Source organism: Pseudopodoces humilis, chromosome 8, assembly GCF_049639895.1.
Source record: "Pseudopodoces humilis isolate 2021_Gansu_Grassland_sample_001 chromosome 8, ASM4963989v1, whole genome shotgun sequence".
Taxonomy (NCBI): domain Eukaryota; kingdom Metazoa; phylum Chordata; class Aves; order Passeriformes; family Paridae; genus Pseudopodoces; species Pseudopodoces humilis.
Genome location: NC_142207.1, coordinates 5,164,065 through 5,186,206, shown reverse-complemented (window position 1 = coordinate 5,186,206; position 22,142 = coordinate 5,164,065). Strand labels below are relative to the sequence as shown.

Here is a 22,142-nt window from a genome sequence, read left to right as displayed (position 1 = left end):
TTTTGAAAAATCAATGGAATTGCTTAAGTGTACTACATCCTCTCTGCCACAGAATATGTTTTGGCATATTAGCAAAAAGCTTCATTGTTTTTTCTTTGTTTACTAACCCAAACAATTTGAAAGATGATCAATTCCTGTGGAAAGGGTCACAGTTTCTGGTAACTCTGTTTCTTGGGGCCCTTGTGGTGTTATTAAATGGAATTCTCCCTTGAAGGTCTGGTCACCACAAGCTGGTTCCAGCCTCAGGAAGCACCAGCCTTACACACAGTGAGTAGTATTTTCATTGCAGATATCCTGGGGATTTAGGAAATGGATTATATTTCCTTTGAAAAGTCTAAGATGCATTTTTTACTCTGTATAGCTGAATTTATGCAAGGACAGCATCTATTGAGCCAATACACCCTGATGGCTCCCTCTTCATCACATCAACAAAACACATATTGAAAATGCCAAAAAGTATTAGTTTACTTGACTTCTTTACAGCCCTTACATAATCATTATGATCTGGAGTTTAAAGATTGCTGAATTGATTCAAGTGGGAGAAAAGTATTTATTTCAGTCAGTATGCTCCCATACAAAGTCTCCAAAGAAGATTGGAGTTTGATGTAGACAACAGAAATTCTCTGCCCCTTTTCACCTGGGGATCCTGAAAAAATTTAAGTATTTTCTTTCAATATCTTCCCCATGCTTTCTCTTTGAAAATGAGAATTAAACTTGAAAATAAATCACAATAACATAAACAGTGAAATTTCCATAACATGTACCTGACCTTGCATTCCTGGTCTGATCAAAACTCTTGAGATTATTCTTCCAAAGGGGAGAGATATTTTCCATTGGAAGACCCAGCCTGAGGAACTGTAATAACTGACCTCATACTTTTGCTCATTATATATATATATATTAAAAAATATTGCCTGCTTTAATTCATATAATTTAATTACAGCACATGAACAGGACCCAAAGCAGACTGCTGATTTCAGGAAGGTCTATATAACCACTCTAAAAATAACAGGGTGTAATCGATGTAGCTGCTGTGGCAGATGGGTCTGGGGGACCTGTGTAGTTGTGGTTCACAGCTCTGAAAATGCAGTTGGGTTCACAGCCACTCTTAATAACACCAATGAAATTTATTGATGTGAAAATGGGGTATCTGTAAGTCTGGTAGGTGAGTGTTCCCTTCTCACCACCATTTTTTGCTTGCTTTGATTTCTTTTCTGGTTAATTTTTTTTTTCTCCCCAGAACTTTCCACATAGAATTTTAAACTTCAAGTGTCATTACTTTACTGAAACTAATTTGTCCTTATTATTCCTCATTACCTTTTATCTTGTAATTGCTCTTTAGAGCTTCATATAATCTGCATATTACATTGCTCTATGTGTGCTTTACTAGTCCTGATTTTTTTTAATAAGCAACATGGTCAATATATACAAATGGTAAGCACCAACCTGATTTGCTATCTGCTGTAATTGGATTCTGCCTTTAATTACAGGTGGTAATGACATTTTAAGCACCTTATACAGGTGTTGTGGGGGGTGGGGGTTATGAAATGTTAAGCAACATTAAGAAATTCTAAGCTTCTGGAGTGCTGCCAAATTTCAGAGGTGCCTTTCAACTCCAAATAGCGATTTTCATGTGAGGATAATTATAGCTCTGGCCACCTGGACTGCTCCTGTTGGAGTCAGGCAGAGCCTGTCTGCAAGCCACACTTCACATCTTCTCTATTTGTGTTTTCATTTAAAATTACTCCAAAAATATTATGGCCCATATTCTTGATGCCTAAAAATACTGCAGGGCCATCTTTTTGTGTATTTGCTGGCCAAAACCAGTGGCAGAATATATTGTTATGTATTGGCAGCACAACTGAGGTTGGGTGACCTTGGAAAAGATGTTTGAATTATGTTGATGGCCTCCTTGATCTTGGGGGAGTTTTAATTCACATCTATAATTCCAACCTGAGAAAATTAGACGGAGATTTGTTTTGGAACTGATGGGAAAATATATAGGCAGCAAAAGGAGTTGCCTTCTCCTTCATTATTCATGTAACTTTTCCTGGAAAATAATTTTCACTAGCAATAGCACTTAAAACTCAGCATTTCTGAGATCAACACTCATTCTCCTGTTTCTTCTGTCCTGACTTTTTGAAAAGAAAGTGAAAGAGACAGCACTTTTATATGTCCTGCAGGAACCTAATTCAATTCTTAATTTCTCCTCCTTTCTTTCCCTTCCTACAGAACCTCTGCTTATTAGTCACAAAGCCTGGGGGCTTATCCTACCTGTGCTTGCACAGTGCTGATTTCCTGTGCTCTGCCAGCCAGGCCAGTGATGGGGCTCAAGCTGTTCAGCTTTATTTCTGAGATTGATCTTAATTCTTCATCTCTAATAACCTGTTCTGGTGTGAGAGCCTGGCTTTAGTACGTCAGCAGAACCGTGGGTCTGAGCACTTCCAGTCCTTTGGAGTGACATTTGAAAGGCTGGCTGTTACTCTGCAGTACTGCTGTGCTTTTCCCTGGAAAGAAGTGTCCCATCATGTGTGTACCTTGGGATATAGAGGGGAACAGCCCTGGGGGTGTTCACCTGGAGAAAAGGAGGCTTGGGGGGATGTTAGTGCTCTCTGCACTACCTGAAAGGAGGTTGTATCAGATCTCCCGAGTAAAAAGCAATGGGACAAGAGGATCTTGTTGCTGTCATCACCAAGAGATGTTTAAATTGGATATTAGGAAAAATTTATTCACTGAAAAGGTGGTCAGGCATTGGAACAGGCAGCCCAGGGATGTGGTGGAGTCACCATGCCTGTAAATGGTCAAAAAAACACCTAAGATCTGACACTTGGGGTCATGGATTAGTGGTGAACGTGGCAGTACTGGGTTAAGGATTGGATTCCATGATCTCCCAGGTCCTTTCCAATCTAAATGATTCTATTGTCTATGTAGAACATTTCTGCATGTAAAATGTGAAAACAAGCAAATATCTTTAAATATAGACTGAATGAAATTCAAAAAATCAAGAACAGCTAAAGGTGAAGCTCCCATGGAAGCTTGTCTTGATTGACTGTACCAAATTATCTAGATGACCTTTTCTAAGTATTATAATGTCAGGGTGATTGGCATGCCAGAACTAAGATTTTATTTCTCCTTGTAGAGGATCCAACCTTTGGCTGTATGTGTAGGTCTACTTTATATCACATTCACAATATCAGGTAATTATATATATATATATAAACAGCTTCTCTATTTTTGTATATATATAAAAATATTCTAAATCACTAATACATGAATTCATAAATAGTCTTTAATGATGGACCTCATTGCTGTTCATTCCGTTGATTCACTCTAGGCTGTGGCAGTACTTTTTCCTCTCCATAGTTAATGCTGAAATGAATTTATTGTGTGAAGTTTTCTCCTAACTTCTCTGCATTTATACCAAAGACAAGGGAGAATATCCTGAAAAATAAGCATGCTAGTTGTTACCTTGGTTTTAATTTTTCTGGGTTTTTTATTCTCAATTTTTGTCTAACTCAGGAAAAAGCATTGTCTAGACAGAATGGCCCAGTGCCCTGTCCAGCTGAACTTTGAAAATGTACAATGCAGAGGCAGCTAGAGAGAGTCAAAGCAGTCAGGGCAGAGGAAGACAATGACTTTGGGGGTGTTTGCCACAGCTGATGTGTGTTTGTTTTCCAGTTCTCACCTCCCTGTGCAATCTCAGGCTGAGCTCTGCTCTCTGTCCTTGTTTATATTTGATGTCACAGCAAGAAGACAAGGTGCCATTAGCTTTTACTTGAAAGGTCATATTGAAGCTATTTTCCTCTAATCTGAGAGATTTCAGCCATGGCAAAACAAAATTTTAAAATTTGGCCTAAGCAAGCCCCCTAACCCCTCTGTATCACAGAGAAATGAAGTTAAACATTGAATTGTATGTTGGACAATTGCTTCAAAATTGCTCAACTCACTTTTCAGCCCCTGGTGTCAGTTATTCTCTGTGTGAAAGAGAATTAATTCCTCCATATTTGGGAAGTTATTCTTCAAAATTTTAGCCTGCCATTAACAAAAAAAAAACAGATGTCAAGATATGTTTTAACTGCTTTAAGCCCATGAAAGTCGTGTTTCATGTTTCATGAAGAACACAATCCCATCTGTGACAGTAAATGCATTGAGGTATCAGATGTGCCACTGAGCTCCTGGGGCTGGCTGGAGATTTGGACGTCTCAGCTAAGCCATGGTGACTGACACTGGACGTGACCTTTACCTGTCCTAAATACAGACCAACCTATGTATCACAGAAAAAGGCTTTCCCCCACATTTGGGATGGGTTAAGAGAGCACACCTTGTCATTTCAGTTTAGCTGAAACACCATGGCTCCTTAAGCTGCAGGAGATCAGCTGTATGGCTGAGCCTGAAGTCCCTCTGTCACTTCAAGCGTGAGCTTGTGGTTTGCTGAGGCAGAGCTCACATTCTGAAATCACCACAAACCTTTCTGCATGAGCTTAGTTTAAAGAACTCAGCACTCACATGGCACATGGAATCACCCTTTGAGAGACTGAGCTGTAAAGATGAAACAAACCCAGTGGGACAGTCTTCTGTCTAAATGTAATTCATGAATATTTGCAGAATCAGGTCTGCAGGTTCGAGTATGTCCTGTAGCTATTTGATGACTTTGGCAGGGTTACTTGTTCATTTTGTCACTTTTAATTTTGTTTTGTTACTAGTACAGTGTTTGAAATTAATGTTCAAACTTTATCCTCTGTTGACCAGGAAAAAAAGAAGAAAGACATATCTCTACACTGTTTACATGAATATTGACCACAAGGTGAGCAGGACGCTCCTTTTTTTTTGTGAGAAGCCCGCTTGTCAGCATGCCAGTGATAGATCAGATGTAAAGAAAATCACTTCTGCAAAACCAATTTGCTAAGGGGCTTGTAAAATCCATTTTTAAAAAGTTACTGAGGCAAAAAAGTGAAGGACCAGCCAACCAGATATTTTGATCGGCTCTTCAAGGTCAAAACCTGATTACTAATTCATCAAATGCCTTACTGGTAGCACTGCTTGAAGAGCAAACAACTCCGTGCAGATGTTCTACCTAATAATTCCAATATGGAAAGAATGCTTTACTTACTTTTGGCAATGCTGCAGTCGTAGCAGCTGTGGCCTTCGAGGCACTGGCAGCCCAGTTCCGTGCAGTGTCCGTGGCCGTTACAGAGCGCGGGGCACCGGAGAGCAGTGAGGATTTCCTCCCGGGCAGCAGATGGCTGGTTTCCAACAGGGAACTCTCTGTTCCTGTTTCCCAGCACTCTCCTTTCACACTCATTTTCCAAAAGGGCTATCAGTGCCCTCACCCAAGCCACATCATCTTTGAGCTGCAGGTCCAAAAGGCAAATATCAATTGCTTCATCCAGGTGTTTTCCCAGGAGGCCTTTACACACCAAGCCAATGGTGGATTTTGCAAGAATTTGGTGGCAAATCTCCTGAGCTTTGGTAGCAGTCAGGCCATTGGGAGTGGGCCATGAAAGTGGAAATTTCATCCGTACCCCTTCAAAGTAGTCCTCGGGGAAAAAATACGCAATGCTCTCTGAGTCTCTCTGGGCTGGGCCATGCAACGGGTGAAAGGAAGAGTATTCATAATACTGGTCTTGCCTCTTTGCTTTCCTTAGGTCTCCTACTGGTTTGGTAGAGCCAATGGAACTGTTGCTAGTCACAGAAATATTGTGTGTGAGAGGCTTTAGTGGGACCTCGGGGCTTCTTCGCTTTCGGACTGATTTAGAAAAATATCTTTGACCAAAAGTCTTGGTCAGTGGTTTCCCATCTTTTCTCAAAGTTGGCTGTGTTTCTGTGTGAGTGACAAACTCAGATGTAACATCCAGATATGGGATTGCAAAGCTTTGATCCACATGGTCATGATGGCAACCAGAGGGCTCAGGGGAAGGAGTCTGAAAGGCAATCTTTGTGTTTGCCACGGGCACAGGTTTGGTGCTCCCCTTCTGGCATCTGCAGAAACTTTTCCTTTCCTTCCTCTCAGAGGGTGCTGGAGTCTTGTCAAATAAACTCTTCCCTGGAGGAATTCTGATTTAAAAATAGGAAGGGATTAGAGGGAATAAACTTTCAACAAATTAGTCTATCATAAAAGGAAACTTCCTTTCCCTGAGGCTGGGGTAAGCACGAATTCCCAATATACGAAAGTACTTGAGAAAATGCTTAAGTTTAACTTCTGTTTTCTTTAGTCACTTTTACACTGCCCTGCTTGAGTTGTCCTCTGTGTTTTCTAGCACTTCATGGAGACTTTTTAGTACCAGATGTTTAAGTGGTTTGCTGGAGTGTTGCCTAGCTGCTTGACTTCTCTTTGCAGGACTTTCTCTGAGGTGCAGGTTACCCTTTGTGTATTATACATGAAATAAGGTCTTGGATTTGTCCCTAGGTGACCAAGCTAATTCTTGGAGAATGACAAAACATCATATTTGTTTCAAATCCTATACTATGAAATCATCTTTATCTGTGTGCCTGTTCTCTCCTTATCAACAATTTCCTCTAAGATGTATATTGCTAACTTTTTTCTTTTAAATGCCTCCTCCCCCTTTTATTTAATTTTTTTTTTTTTTTGCATACTTCATTTCATTCTTTCCTTCTACTTGAGATTTTTTGGATTTTTTTTCTTTCAACACAAAGCAGTTTTCTATTGTTCATAGGGCTAGGCTATCATATAAGCTGAGATGATTCTCTTCCCCCTTTTAAATTTAGTCTTTAATGATGGATGAACTTCTAGAGAGTTCAGTTTGAATAAGCAGCCGTGATTTAAGTTTCTTTAGAAATTTCATATCTCTTACTGATCTTATTTGTGCAGCACAAGAGAAATCCTAGAGCTTCATAGAAAAGGAGGTCCCAATATTTGGCAGCATGTCATTAGCAGACAAATTTGAAATAGCACCAAAAATTTAAATTATTTTGGCATTAATTTTGTCTTGCAGCCAGAATGCTGGGGTTTCAGGAAAGTGAAAGCATTTGCCAACATATTGGAGCCAAACACTAGATACTGTTGTTGGAAACTGTAATTGCCTTTATCCAATTTTTTAAAAATACATTTAAAATGGCATATCTGATATTACTATTTTGATCATTGACACTACCATAACTTTTAAATAAAACATCTCAGTGACACTGGCAAAATGAACCTATTTGTTCTCCTGAAACATGAGCACAAACATTTATGGAACTGTTTTGATCCAAGTGTGGGCTCAGCAGGAGACAATACGAGACAAAAGTGTGGTTTTCCTGCTCATGGTGACAGCAGCACAAGCTGTTCTATGCTTCCCTATAGTCTAGGAAAATAAAACATTTTTGATGATTGAGAGAGTTGTCCTTTGGACAACACATTTTAGTGTCTGAATGAGTGTCCTTCACGCTCCATTCCTCTGGTTCTAATAGAGGAGTTATCTGCCCCTGAATCTTGCCTGACTCAGCATCAAGTAAATTTAAACCTAGACTAAGACAGCAGAAGTAGCTCCTCCTTTGGTATAATACTGCATAAACTAGAGGACATTGTAAATGTAATTTATTTAATAAAAGCAATAAATCAACCACATAAACTGGTCCAGAATCAGGACAGAAACTTAACACACCAATGAAAATTTCAGTAAGATGAAACTCTTTTGCCTTGATATTTTATTGAAACAAAATCCTCTGTTAATTATGCATGAAACTAATTACCTTCTTTTTGTCAGCCCCTGTCCAGAGAACAGGGGTGCATGATGTGGAAATAATGGAAACCCCATCCTTCCTCACAGCCATGCACGTACCAGCAGCTCCTCACTGAGCTCAGATGTGCCCTCTGTCTCCTGCATGAGATGACCAGACTATTATTCTTCTGAGCCATCTACTATAATCTAGGAAGAACTAAAGAAAGTTTTTCAAACTGAGTTGGATTCTATTATAAAGTGTCCAAAATTTAACAGCGCTTCTGCTGGTTTCTTTATATATTTTTAAATGTTTGAAAATTTTATTTTGCCTACTTAAATCACATGTTTTAAAATTAATCTCTTCTCTATTTAGTGGCTGGGAAGCTCTGATGTTGTTTTATTGTTTAAATTTTGTGTTGGAAAGCTGGCATGTAAAACTGATCCGTGTGTGCAGAGCCCTGCAGCTGCCTGAGAGAGGTGGGAGCCAGGGAAAGCTCTGCACTGCCAGATGGTGGGCACTCAGGCTAGCTTCAGGTGCTGGAGAAAACCTAGCACACTTTCAGGGTTATTTAAAATGAAATTTATAAAGCAGCAGAAAAATCACCCTCTAGCATTTGTTTTTTACTGGGCCGTTTCCCTGTGAGTGGATCAGAGAACGATCCAGTCTCCTCTGGAGGTGACCTTAGTTTCTCTACTGGCTTGCTTTTGTAGCCAGGTTCTGAGGGGTCCTTGAGAATCCATCCTTGGGAGTAGTGCAAGATGAAACTCACCACCCCTCTTGCCCTTCTCACTCAGCAGGAGCTTCTACCTTCCCTGAAGAATCTCCATCATATAGCCCTAGAAAACTTCTCACTGTTTCATAAGTAAATTCCTTTGCACTGCACTCTGACTTCAGCTCTTTCAACAAAATTGCTTTGAGCAAGTTCTCCCAAGGACCGTTTTAGCCCTCTTTTTGGGTAGTGAGTTATTTGTTCTTGCACCAAGCTATTTCTCCATCTGCTTTCCCAGAAGCAATCTCTGACTGATTACCACATTATTAGGATGTTAATTATGGCTGTTGAATTCTAAATAGTAGAATTTACAATGACAGGCCAAAATAGACATTAGATAGCTCACTGAATAGAACTAGAATATGGCAGAGGTGTTTTTTTTATTTTCTGAAGTGCAAGAAGTCTAAAAATTCATTGTTCCTATAGGATTGTGCTGAGCTCCCATGTATGGATTAAGTGCCACAGTACAGTGTTTTGCTTTCTTTTTCCTTCACAAAACAGGCTACACAAGCAAATCCATTTTGGTTTTAGGAACACCTATTAGGCATGTTTGAAGTTCAGCAACAGGAATTAAAATGTGGGCTAGGGATAGAGACAGGAATAGGGATAGGGACAGGGACTGTGACAGGGACATGTCAGAGAGTCAGACTCCTGGCTCTGTTTCCAGACCATCTGTCCCAGAAAATACAAGCTTTCAGAGCTCACTGTCATCATTAGTGGAGTTGATATTAAGTTTTAGCATGGTACATATATTACCAGACTTTGTCAAAATGTAGCATTTAATCTATATTCACATATTGTAATTAGTGTTCAGGAATAAAAGAACAAGAGAAATACGAAACCCTTAATTAATCCCTATTGTCAGCTATCTACATTTTCAAGTGTGGGTGAGATCTGTATTTTTTTTAACAGCTGAGAGGGATCTTAACACAGCTGTTAACATGACATGACTTGTGAATAGAAAATTTCTCTCTTGGTGACTGCTGATGTGTTTTGTGCTGACTGAAAATTAAACCCCTGTGCTGCTGGGATGGAGATGGGTCTTCAGGCTTCTCCCTCAGGTTAAGCAGATCTCCCTGTCAGGTCATTAGGGGAGTGTGTAATGAAATAAACCCATCAAGACGGTTTGAAACACTGCTAAGAGCATCCCCTGGGTGGGATCTCTCTGGCTTTGTACCTCCACTCCTCTATGAAGTCTTCCTGGGGCACGTTGCTGAGGTCGTTGTGAGCCATCCCGTCAAAGAGGCCACACAAGCCCCGGGTGCTGTTGAAGTCCCTGCCCGCTGTCCTCACTGTCACACCCATTCCCCACTCGCTCAGGTCCGCTCGAACAAACGCTCCCGAAGGGAACAGGATCTGAAGAGGCAGAAAAAAACCCAAACAACCCAGTGAACTGAAGCTCTTACCAAGATTTTTATGCAATAAAAAAAAGTCTCTTTCCATAAAAGAAAATATCAAAGCAGGACGTTAGCGATGGTGGAGGTAATTTAAGATCACTTAGAAACACTATAAATATTTATTTGTGCTATTATTTAGCTTGCTTTCAGAAGCCATGGCATTAATATCTGATAACATTACATAAATATATAACTGCATGAGTACTTTCTTCTTAAATTAATATTTACATCCATTGAAGTTCTCCCAGTGGTAAGTTACCAGCTAATTTTTGAAGCATCTTCCATGACAATAAGGCCACCCTTGTGTCTTTTATATTAATAATTTCATGATAATAACTTTTTTTTAGAGAAACTGCCAAGATTGAAAAACATCTTTCTTCCTTCTGAACAATCGTTTCATTTTCCAGGGCTGGATTATCCAGAAAATGATTGTGTTTTAAAGTGCATAAAGCGATTTTCTCATTAAAGGACTAGTGGTAGGCTTACACTGACCTTTAAAAGGGAAAAAAAATCTTGGCAGGGTTCAAAACAAGAAGTAACTTTGTGGATAATGGATTTTTCAGATTGGTTTACTAACCAAATAAGAAAAAGAAAAAAAAAAAGCAAAAAGAAAATAGCTGCTCAACTGAAAAGTATTTTTTATTTGCTTTATTTTTAAATAAAAAGAAAATTATTTGAAAATTATCTGTGCCTTAAGAGGGAGCAGGAACATACTATCCTGATAAGTAGCCTTAATACTTTCTTTTTATCCAAAGTTAAACATTTTCAGTTAATATTAAAAATACATTAGAGTTGCAATCATCTCATTACAATAATTTTGAAATAATTATTTTCCTTTTTTAAGTGACCCCTGCCTAAATATAATTTATTCATCCAAATAATGTCCTTTGTTTTCCTTTCTTTTGGGTGGGGATTTTCTGGTTCATTTGGAGCTCCTCCCCATCAGATCTATTCATATCTGTAAAGGAGTAACAAGCTCATATCTTTATTCTTGTAATTGAATCCAGAGTTTACTCTGAGTTTGGCTTCACTAAATTATAATTCTGCCTATTTTAGTTCCCCATTACTTCAGGCTTTTTCTAGAGGCCTGTGTGTAAAAGCCTTGCAGTCAGAACTGCATGAGCTGTCCAGATTAATATTTCCAGGTGTGGATTTATTTCAGGAGTTTGGAGGGCTCTAACCCTTTCCTTTTCTGCTGCTCCGGGCAATACATCCCACCTGGACTTAATGCTGCTAATTGAGGCTTCAAAGAAGGTTTTTTGAGACCTCAGTTTGCAGAGTTATTTAGTGTCTGGCTGCTGGAAGCTGCCACTTTGCATGACCTCACCCCATTCCAAGCCTCCTTGAATGTTGTGGGAGACAGTTCCCAGGCTGCATGAGGATAATGATGGACAAGGGCTGGGAGAATTGGGATGGACCCTTCTCAGTGGTGTGCTCAGGGATTCTGTTCTCTGCTGCACAGTGCCTATAGATTCCCACTCACATCACAGAAAGATTCATATTGTGTCCCCACTCTGCCCTGATTTGTTTCCCTGAGTCTTACCTCAGGTGTAAATGAGAATAGGGATTCCATGCAAAGATTATCCTAGTAATAAAACAGTAATTATATTGCATTCAGTTGCAAAATGAAATGACAGCTTGATTCTTGCTTTTTCTCTATTCTATAATTAACAGACTTTCAATTACTACCTTCCTGAGATCTATTCCAAGTGAGATCACAAGGAGAGCCAAGCACAGGCACTTCCTGCATCATTCTGGCTCTGCCCTGGACCGATCTTCATCCAAAACATTTCATGGCAAAAAATCTTGATGATATAACTCTAGGATAAAATTATCTTCTTGGCCATAATTTGCGGCTCTTTTCCTTACCAAAATCCCTGGTGCAGCCTGCTCTTATTTTTCCAGCGATTTCAGTGGATTAGTGTTGATAAGCGATACTTATGCAAAGTAAGTTGTGGCCATATATTTGTTTAGGCAAATGCTTTATGTTACAGCAAATGTTGCACATTTGCAGCCCATTTTCATAGCTTTTGGGGGCTCTCTGGATCTGACTAATAGCGTCTTACTGCTCCACTCAAAAACTCTATTATTCTGCTACCTGGGATCTTTCCTTGAATATTTATATCTTGAGCTCTGCAAAGAAATTTGCTTTATGTGATGTGGCTGGGTAGTGGCTGGCATAAGCAAACAGGCTGCTGTGCTGCAGAGAGTAAGTAGTGCTATCAGAGCTCCACTGTGTCGCCAAGAAATTTCCAGAGGTATCTGTTTAGTTTTATTTTACAGTTTGTTAAACCAACACTTTAACCAGCTACTTCCCTGCCTCTCGTTTTGCGGTACATTTGACTGCAGGTGCTCTGGTGGCTTCAGATATTTTCATAGCGACTTCATTGATAATTCAGAAATATTAAACACGTGTTTTCAAAGCACAGCCGCCACAAGAGCGCTCAACCATCCAAGCACGTACTGTTATTTTCCTGCCTCCGTAAGACTTCAGGATTTTGACTTGTGGCGATGCCTCGGTGCTTTTGATGGTCAGCTGGGGCCTGCTGTCCTGGAAGTGGCCATTGCAGGTGTCCAGCACCACGGTGTCACCCCCTTCTCGTGCAGCTACGCCACAATTGCAGGCGGTGGCGGAGCGGTGGCCGCCACAATCCCACTGCCGGATGTGCACCTCGAACGCCCGCGACTCGCTGCGGCACAGCAGGAACGTCCCGATTTTATAGCTGTCATAGCGCCTAAACAGCCACAATTCAAAAACCAGAGAGGGTTAGGGAGCCTCAGCGTGCACCTGCGTTGGGTGTTTGTTGGAACTCGTACAGCAGCAATTAGAGCAGCCTGATGTCTGGCCTTGGAGCAGGGACCCATCCACACATGGGGAAGAGTTTCTCTGGCTCTGTATCCAAGGGAACGCCACAGCAGTTGTTAGCTGGAAGTGCCTAAGAGTTCCTGTGGAAAGCAGGAGTTGTGTCCCAGCTGCTGCCATGGAAATGGGCATGGATAAAACAGATAAACATTTGATATATGGCAAATGGGAAGAAGTTTCCTGCCTTTGGGTCTTAATAAATGTATTTTGGTTCTAACTGGATGCTTTTAGATTACGATGTTCTTCAAAGGGAAATCAGTGCTCAGATAACCTGTTCTGTGACTAATCTCCAAATTTTACAAGTCTGGCTGTGGCTAGTTAAAGGCTTCCTATGAAAATCTGGGCTTCTACTGAAAGCCAGCTAAAATGAAGTTTATTCCTCCCCCCTAACGACTTCTCCGTAAGCACGATTTTCACACTCAATGGATCAGCAATCAGCACAAACCAGCGTGGAGAACGATTTAAGACTTTCATTCTTTTCTGAAAGGAATGTCCCTGCTCCATCTGGTGAGGCCAAGAGCAGGATAACTTTAATAACTTTGCAAGTGTTTGCCCTCTACATGAACCATCTGGAACCTCTGGGGTTTCCACAACAGAGGCTTGTGAGAGGACCCTCTTCTGCTTGTTCTTTGTGCTCTCACTCCATAAACTTGTCTAATTCTTACTCTGTTTTATTCTGTTATATAAAAGGAAATAGTAGCCATATACTTAATATATGCTGTTGATGTTTTCTCCCTATAAGCCAACAGCTTCCATCTTTAAAAACAATGGATTATTCTGCTTTCTTTTAAGGCACTGTGATTAGTTTTAAACATGATTTTTATGAAATTAAGCAATATGGAAACTAAACTATAAGCTTATAATAATAAGCTTTATTCTTTCTACAATAAAGAAAGCATAAAAAGGAATGTATAAAATGCTTCTGCTAAATAACAGCATTATTTTTAAAGCAGTGCCATATAAACATCCACATTTTTTAGGCCATTAATGCTTCTTATACTGATGAACAAATGGCTTGTGAACTGTGACTTTTTCACATGTATATTTCTACATTTTGTTTCTCTTCAGAATAAAAGCTGCACATAACTTTGTAGCTTAAAACACAGTAAAAATTTTTAATTCCAACTCCTTTTCTCTAGAAAACACATCTGACTTTATCTTTCATCTTGAAAAACTTAGGTTGGCCATGAAGTGGCCAGATAAGATTTTGAATGGTTCTGTCTCATCCTATTTTCTAATCAGATACATAAATTCCTATAGTACACTACATAGATGCTGCTGCTAAGAGTGAGCAGAACTTAGGACACCATAAAAAATAGATAATTTCTTTAAACACCGAGTTCTTGCTCCATTTGGACACCTTTGTGGGGGAGAAAGAGGAAAGAGGATATTTTAGGAGAGCACCTTCCACAGTTTCCTTCTACAGGATCAGCTTCGGAGGAGAGGTGTTTAGGGAGGCTGATGGGAAACAAGGCATCAGGTTGGCTGTACCCACACTAATCATCTCTGGCTGGTTTTGCATTTGCATATCAAGGGGAGCTATTTATTGCTTAATAATCCCTGACAGTGGACCCAACCCAACCCTCCTGGAAGTCACCCCGAGTCCTTCAATTAAGTCATGGCATAGCTTGCATAGCACATAACGAACCTGCCCTGTGCCTAAATTAGAGCTTTCAGGCACCTTCAAATCAGTTGAATGGATAATTTGATGTAGTCAGGTAAACTTTTGTGATGTTTATTCAGCTGTAATTGTGTTAATGATTCTTGGGATGATGTTGGAGAAGTTGCCTGTAGTAATAAATACCTGAAGCAGACCTAGAGCAGCTCTTGCATGAGGGAGTTCTTCGTGTTCCTTGTGAACCAAGCACCACTATTTGTGTCTAAATCTCCCTCCACAGTGCACTTCTCATCCTGCCTCCTGACAGTCTGCAGCAATGGACAGAGATTGTTTTCCAAGGGAGGAAGCAAATTCTGGTCCCAGAACAAAGTCATGGCTTGAGTTATGTCTTTGTCCAATAATTATAAAACACTCCTGAGCGTTTAGTTATGGCAGTGAGCTTCTATAGGAATAATTTATATTGGCAAATCATAAGAGAGGGACAGAAGGGGGTATAGACATATGTAAACAACTACTACCTAGTAGTGTTCAATTAACTCACACCCTGCACTTCCTCTTCACCAAGCTGCACTTCATCTTTGTATTAATTCAGTGTTTTTTTAAGATTTTTCACCACAGCTTTGCCATCAAATGATTTAACTTGTTGGCATGACCCCCCAGGCTCCTTCTTTCCTTGCTACAAGGAACTATTTCGTGGTATGCTTAACTCTCTGAAGAGCTGGGTGATGCTGAAGGACGTTCCCTGTTTTCAGAGTGTTCATCCCATCACGTTGCTCTCAGAGCAGATGTTGGATTGTATTCAGAAAGCACTGGATGCCTGGGGACAACTAAACTGCTGCAGACTATCAAAACCCCAGCACCTGGCAGGGCTGCTCATGCCCAGGACTTTGCTGTGAGGTCCTTTGATGAAAGTCATTAAAGCCAACCAGAAAACAGTGCCATTTCCTTAGAGATAATATTGGTGGGATAATATAGATTAGTGTAAATTTTTGAGAAATCTGAAAAAAATCTTTTAACTTTTTTTTTTTTTTGGTATGGTAAAATGCAAAATAACATAAATGATGTATATAGTTCCCCAATCAAAAAATATTCCCCTTTTTACTTTGGCCTAAAAGGATTTTCTGCATATTTAGTTTTAAGCTAGTACTTCATATTTAAGAATCTGCGATTTATGGCATGAAAAGCTTTTATATTTATAATGTGCCATAACCAGTAATGAGGGCTATACTTTTGCTTTACCAGGCTTTCACATTTGTTTAATTTAGAAGGTACTTTGCTATAAAAGGAAGTGCTCTCTCTGGATTTTAGCTGCTATAATTAACGTTATTTCACATCTACGCTCCAATATACACAAATTGATTGTGCTTATGCTGTAAAATATGACACATTCCTCTTTGATTTTCAGTCACTGCCTTTGGTGAAAAGAATGAAAAGATTACAAGATAAATATTCCTACAGACATATATTAGCAGGAGGCACAGCAAAGGGGAGTGTTATTAAGGAGTGGGAGTTGGGTATTTCAGTTGTCTAATGAATAGCTAACTGCCTCAGATTTAATTTGAGCTCACTATGTCAGATTAAAAACATTGGAAACAGCACAATAGAAGTTAAAAAATATGCTGGAAGTGGCTGTTTCAGTAAGAAAATGTTACTGCCAGTAAGAAAAGCACTTCCAGCCTTTTGATTTTTATATAATTTTTCAATTTTTAAAATTTATTCAAAGAACTATTTTTATTGAAGTTAAAATTTAAATTTTTAATGATTTTCGTTTAAATATTGAAACCACAAGAAGGTTCTCATTTCAAACACATTTTCCCACCACATTTCACATTTCCTTCCATGAAAAAAGGGGAATGCTTCACTTCCAGACCTCTGTGTCAGCCTTTGCCTTCAGATTATAGTTTTGTACCAGGACAGAAGGAGGAATTGCATTCCTCACTCCTTAAGTACAGATCTTTAAAATCATTTGCTAACATGGTAAAAATCTTTTTAGATAGGCAGCCAGAGAAGTTACTTAACTGATGTGTAATAAGGTAGCCTAATCATTACAATAATTGAAAGAGAAATTATTTACAGTAATAAATGGGAATATAAGTAGGAGTAATGGGACTGTGAAATGATGGGTAAGAAACTTGGCTGAATATCAAGAAGTGATACATCTTAGGGAAATAACCTAGTTATTGAGATGGAGGAAGCCCCATCAACGTGACTCATTTGAAGCTGCACTGGACAGAGCAGTGATGAATGTCTGTCCACAAGGAAAAATGTGCAGTTTTTGAGGGGCCAAGCTGATCCTGGGTTTTTCCTCTTTTGAGTCTGTGTGTCTCTGAGGCAGGATGACACAGAAGGATGGGCTTTTCCAAACTCCCTGTGTCAAAACAGCACATAAATTGCTTAGAAACATTTCTGTGTGCTATCAACAATAGGATTAAAAAATGAGTTATTCAAATAAAATTGCTTTATTTGGTTTTAGACCTTTTTTTTTTTTCCCCATGGAGGCAATGTAAAAATGTGCTACATGGCTGGAAGGGTGTTCCCATTCCAAGAGGTTCTTTTCAGCTGTTTATAAATCCCTAAACACAACAGTCTGACAGCTCACTGTATGTTCCCAGCCCTAAATCAAAAGGGAGTATTTTAGAATATAAATGTATAGAGAGGTTTGAAATAATACTCTGATCTAGTTTAATATCCCAGAGTTGAAATAATTGCAGCTACATGAGACGTGGGAATATCTTTGAACCTCTTGCAGCTCTAATGAAGCTTTCAAAGCAAGAAAAGAACCCAAACTTGTATGAAACAAGTTCCTGATCACATTTAAATGCTTTTCAGCAAAGCAGACGGAGGACTGGGAAACCATGGATAAGCAGAGCTAATCTCCTACCTCAGACTGCCCAATTTACTTGAAATCTTTGTTACAAGCAGATGTGTAACTTTTAATGGAGTCACTGCCATTCTTGCTCACAATTCATCAAAAGATTTCTCCAGCTTTGACAGCATTTCGGATGCCACCTCCAGAGCATGTTGGACTGAAATTGGGATATCAGGATAGCAGAAATTCACACCTGCCAAGCCCATGTGAATGCTGCACACCCAAAATCATTGCCTGTGCCACCAGGGGGTTAATGGCAGAGTGACAAACTTGGAATGGCATCTGAAATATCTGCAACACTGGATCAAATGTGCCAGCTGCAAATTTTAAAAACTTTCAGTGATGCCAATTAGCTGGGATAAATAGATTAATGAATGATTAGGTGAGTTAAATGTGGAAAAGTTGAACTGTACAGTTCAGGCTGACAAACACAAAGACAGCACTTTGGCTGAGAAAGTCTTTAAGCAGCTTATTACTGGGTGATACAGAAGGACATTTGGACACTACAGGAAGTTGTACAACTTTATTTTTGCGTTCTTCTCCCGATACTTGACACTTATAATTTTTGGACTTTTTTGTCTGAGACATTAGAGCTGTCTTTATGGGGTTTTTTTTGGTTGTATTTATGATTGTCAACTCCAGCTGGACATAAACCAGCTCTGGAAGTAGAAGAAATCAAGAGCATCTTTCTGATGACTTTGCACCAGATGTTGCTGAACTCCTGGGAAGGACCAGGCTGTCCCTGTGTGCTGTGCTGCCCTGGTGACACAACGTGTCACTCGGGTGCCACTGGGGAGTCACTAACACCATGTGGTGTAGACACCCTCTCAAGGCCACTAGTAATAGTTCTATTTGAAGAACATTTTGGACCTTTGTCTTGTAAAAATTATTCAGACTCAAACCCATTAAAAAAAAAGATTAATCCATTTCTAGTCCTTTTGTTAAAAGGAGTACACAGCTGGAAGGAAACCACGTGTGCCACCGAAGGAGCACATTCCTCATTGTAAGCAAATTTGTTCAATGCTTTTTTGATATTCTAATGTAAACCCAAATGCATGCCACATCCAGAAACAGATAACTGCAGTAATTGAGCCAAATTATTTTAAAGTAAAATACTCACCATCCATCAAATGTGATAATGTGTGGATCAGTGAAAGAGTAGCAGTTCCCTGTTGGGAGGTCTCGAACTGTGACCTAGTTAAAATGAAATGTGCAATGAATACAGTCTACACAGCAGTTTTTCTTCATTACTGTTCCTCACAAAACATTCAAGGGGCAGGATTCAAGGGTTAAGTACAAACTACAATCTGAATTCTGAAATACGATTGCAGATGGGGACAAAATAGGCTTCGCTTTCAAACAACAGAGTTTAATCATAGCCAATAAGGGAGTTCAAAGTGTTCCTGTTCATCTGATGTAATGTCTTCCTTTATCTGGTAAAAGATGAAGTTTTTTATTAAAACTTTTTTCTAAGGAGCAGATCATTCACTGAAATTACCAGAAGAACAGAGTGCTCATTAAATTTTACTAATTTTAATGCCTGAAGTATGGTAAAAAGCTATGCTGTAATTAAGTAACATTAGCACGTTTTAGTAGTAGCTGCCTGTCCCCTGATTTGACCTCAAATTTCCCGTTACAGCACCTGAATGGCTGATTTATCTATTTGACGTGGATATTGATCAGATATTGATGAGGAGGCTCCAAATCACACTGCTTTATGTGAGTGAAACAGGAAAGGATCTACTACAGCTACAGAGCTCTTCATCTGCACCAGCCCTTGACTCCTTGGGTCACAGAGGAGCTGTGAAAGCCCTGCAAGGAGCAGAGGTGCCTGCAGAAGCCAGAGGCAGGGCTCTGAAGCTGTAACACCTGAATCTCAGGCAGTGCTGGACCCACACTGCCAGGTCTGTTCCAGAGGGTGCTTTTTTTAATGGCTGAGTGCTCTGCTGTCCAGCTCCCAAAAATGCAGGACTGGGTTGTGCAGTGATTTGTGGTATGAAGAGCTCCCAGTCATACTGGTGGGAGTGATGGAGTGTTATGGTTTCCCATTATCCATCCTGACAGACTGATTTCTTGGCCAGGGCTGTTAATTCTTTGCTCCCTCCTTGCCCCTGAGGAGTCCAGAGGTGCACTTCAGTTAGTTCTACCAGGGTCCATGGAGCGGGGAAGAAGGATGGCTGCTATATCCCTGTGCAGTCTTTCAGTGACAAAGCAGAACTTGGCTTTTGGGAACAGGGGTGAAATTAAATAAATGAATTAGAGGGTGAAGATAGAACCTCAGTTCGTGACAGCATTCCTCACCTGGCAGCAATACATCATCTGTATTTCAAAATGCCCCTTAACCATGACACAGAAACCATTTCTAGATGCACACCTGCGTCTGGCACACCTAACTTTTAGAATGATGGTCTTGAGGACTGGAAAAATGAACCCCTATTTGAACAACTTTTTAATCTGGGGTCAGTTGTATCATTTGGATTTGCTGTGGGATATGAAGTTTCTCAGAATTTTCCCATTTTCTCCACAGCCTCACACTTCCTAAGTGAAAATTTATCACAAACAAATCCTTTGGCCTTCTCTGCTCTGTTTTTTTTTTGCATGATGTCAGCAGAAAACACAATTCCTGGTTGAAGGCAGGAATAGTTTGCTGAGGAAATCCTGTTTATAGGTGTCTAGGTGTGTCAGGATGTTCTGCCTACAATTTCTGTTCAGTTTTCAGATAAATCAAAAATATCCAAACAAGTCAGAAGGATTAAAGATTATGTGGATTTTAATACATGGATTTTTTTCTTGCTATGTTGCAAGAATTATGTTACATTAAGGCCTCTAATTAACTACAAAGCAGCAATGGGAAAATGGGGGAGGGTATTGTCTATTATGTTTCCATAGATCAAGTTTTAACTGAGATAAATGGAATTTATTATTAAAATTGATTAATTCAATTTCACACTTGATAAATCTTCATATTTTAATGAAAGCATTTGTAATTTCAAGAAAAAATATGAGTGTGTGAGCACACTATGCTGAATTAGCTGTAATTTTTGGTTTAAGAATCTTGAAAAGTTTAAAAGAAGCCATTTCTGGAGATGAAATGTTATACACCCACGCTAGGCATTTTACCTTTGAAGACAAAATTCTTTTGGTCCAGTTTAAACTCATTCTGTCATGAAAAAATCCACAAAAGTTAGGGCAGGGAATTTGTGGATTTCACTGGGGGGTGTTTTCAGTTACCCAAGATATGCCAGCTTGGATGTGCCCCTGCTCTGAGAAATTTAGCTCACTCAAATCTGTGCTCTGGTAAATTCTCTGGGTTGGTGGGATTACAGTGCTCAAACCTCCCACCCGAGGTCCTGAAATAACTTTACAAAGGGCTGGTCCTTGCTCACCACATTTTTTTGGCCAGGCTTTCTACAGGGAAAGTGTGGCTTGCCTTCCTGATTGGTTATTATTTTTATTTTGGACATTTTGTAGTGGTATAAATGAAGAGATGGAGCAGCTGTGAGCTGTTGAGGGTGTCCTGGAGATTCATGGCACAGTCGCAAATTGGACACGGCACTGCTGAATCCCTTCTCCTCTCTCCTTTCTGAGGCTCTACCTTTGCTTTGTCAGAAAATGTTCTCTAAACCCTTAGTTTCCCCCTTCCCCCTTCCCAAACAGGTGCTCATTCTCTAACCCATGTTCTCCCTCTCCCCTTTTCCAGTAGACAGAAGCACTCCTGGTCACCTCTGTATTCCAGCTCTTGTCCTTACTGATGAGCTGACTAATGATCAACCCTAAATCTGACAAAGGACAAGGAATTCCATGTTAATTTTCTTGGTGTATAAAGTGACTCTTTTGCTTTACTCTGCTGACAGAGGGCAGGGTTAGATCAGATATTAGGAAAAAATTCTTTATTGTAAGGGTGGGGAGGCCCTGGCACAGGTTGCCCAGAGAAGTTGTGACTGCTCTTTCCCTGGAAGTGTCCAAGGCCAGGTTGGACAGGACTTGGAGCAACCTGGGACAGTGGAAGGTGTCCCTGCCCTTGGCAGGAGGTGGAACTGGATGGTCTATAAGGCTCCTTCCAACCCAAACCATTATGACAACCATCCCTAAAATTTTATTCTCTTTGGAAAAAAACAACCAACCCTAAAACTCTCCCCACCAAAAAAAAAAAAAAAAACACCCAAAAAAAGAATAAAAAGGAAAGAAAAAAAGAAAAGAACATCTCATTTAGATTTGCCACATTTCCAACTGATTTCAGGACCTAACCTTCACATCCCTGGGTGTGTAAGCCCTCCAGAGCAAATCCCCTGTTGCGACCGGCTGAGCGCGGACGCGGCTGAGGCGGTTCCCGTCCTGCGCGAAGTCCGTCACGGCTGTCACTGTCACCGTGGCCGCTGCACAGCTGCTCCCCGAGCAGGGCTCCGGCAGCAGATCCACCTGGCAGGCCGAGAGGGCGATGTCTGGGGGCCCTGGAACCTGGCTGCCTGCAGTGAGCACAAACACAGAGTCTGACAAGAGTTATCCAAAGTGTCGCCCGTTCCCTGGGTTCTGTTCAACACAAACGTTTCTCGTTCCAGGGAAAGCATGCCTTGGAACCATGGCTTTGCATGAAGGCAGTTGTGTCTGACTGAATCTGGCATCCCTCTGCACTCTTCACTGTGCTGGTTTCTTATCCCCAAAGTTTACTAAAACCTCAGTGGTGTCTATTTTTCCACAGGTGCTAATATTTCTGGGATGACAGCGTTATCTTTATGGGTCCATGCCCAGTGAATGAAGACAAGCAGTTCTCATGACTAAAAAAGAGATGAATCTGTGCTTCTGGAAAACATTTCTCTTTCATTATCTGGAGTATAAGGAGGTATCTGCTGGGAGTTATTTAATTTAAAATAAACAGGTGTTTTGATGTGAAAAGGGAGGGTTCTCAAGTGAGTTTTGGGTGAACTGTGGATCCACAACAGCAAAGCAAATGTAGCAGGTCTGTA

General features: G+C 40.2%; 1 protein-coding gene across 1 annotated transcript in view; it reads right to left on the bottom strand.

The window, feature by feature from the left end:
• Positions 1 to 22,142, bottom strand: part of LOC102112104 (von Willebrand factor D and EGF domain-containing protein-like) — a 130,264-nt gene that overhangs the window by 82,632 nt on the left and 25,490 nt on the right. The window contains exons 7-11 of the mRNA XM_088058618.1: positions 21,427 to 21,644; positions 18,299 to 18,372; positions 12,293 to 12,563; positions 9,609 to 9,787; positions 5,111 to 6,054 (exon numbers count right to left, since the gene is read on the bottom strand). Coding sequence (XP_087914744.1) covers positions 5,111 to 6,054; positions 9,609 to 9,787; positions 12,293 to 12,563; positions 18,299 to 18,372; positions 21,427 to 21,644 — 1,686 coding nt within the window. The remainder of the gene's footprint in view (positions 1 to 5,110; positions 6,055 to 9,608; positions 9,788 to 12,292; positions 12,564 to 18,298; positions 18,373 to 21,426; positions 21,645 to 22,142) is intronic.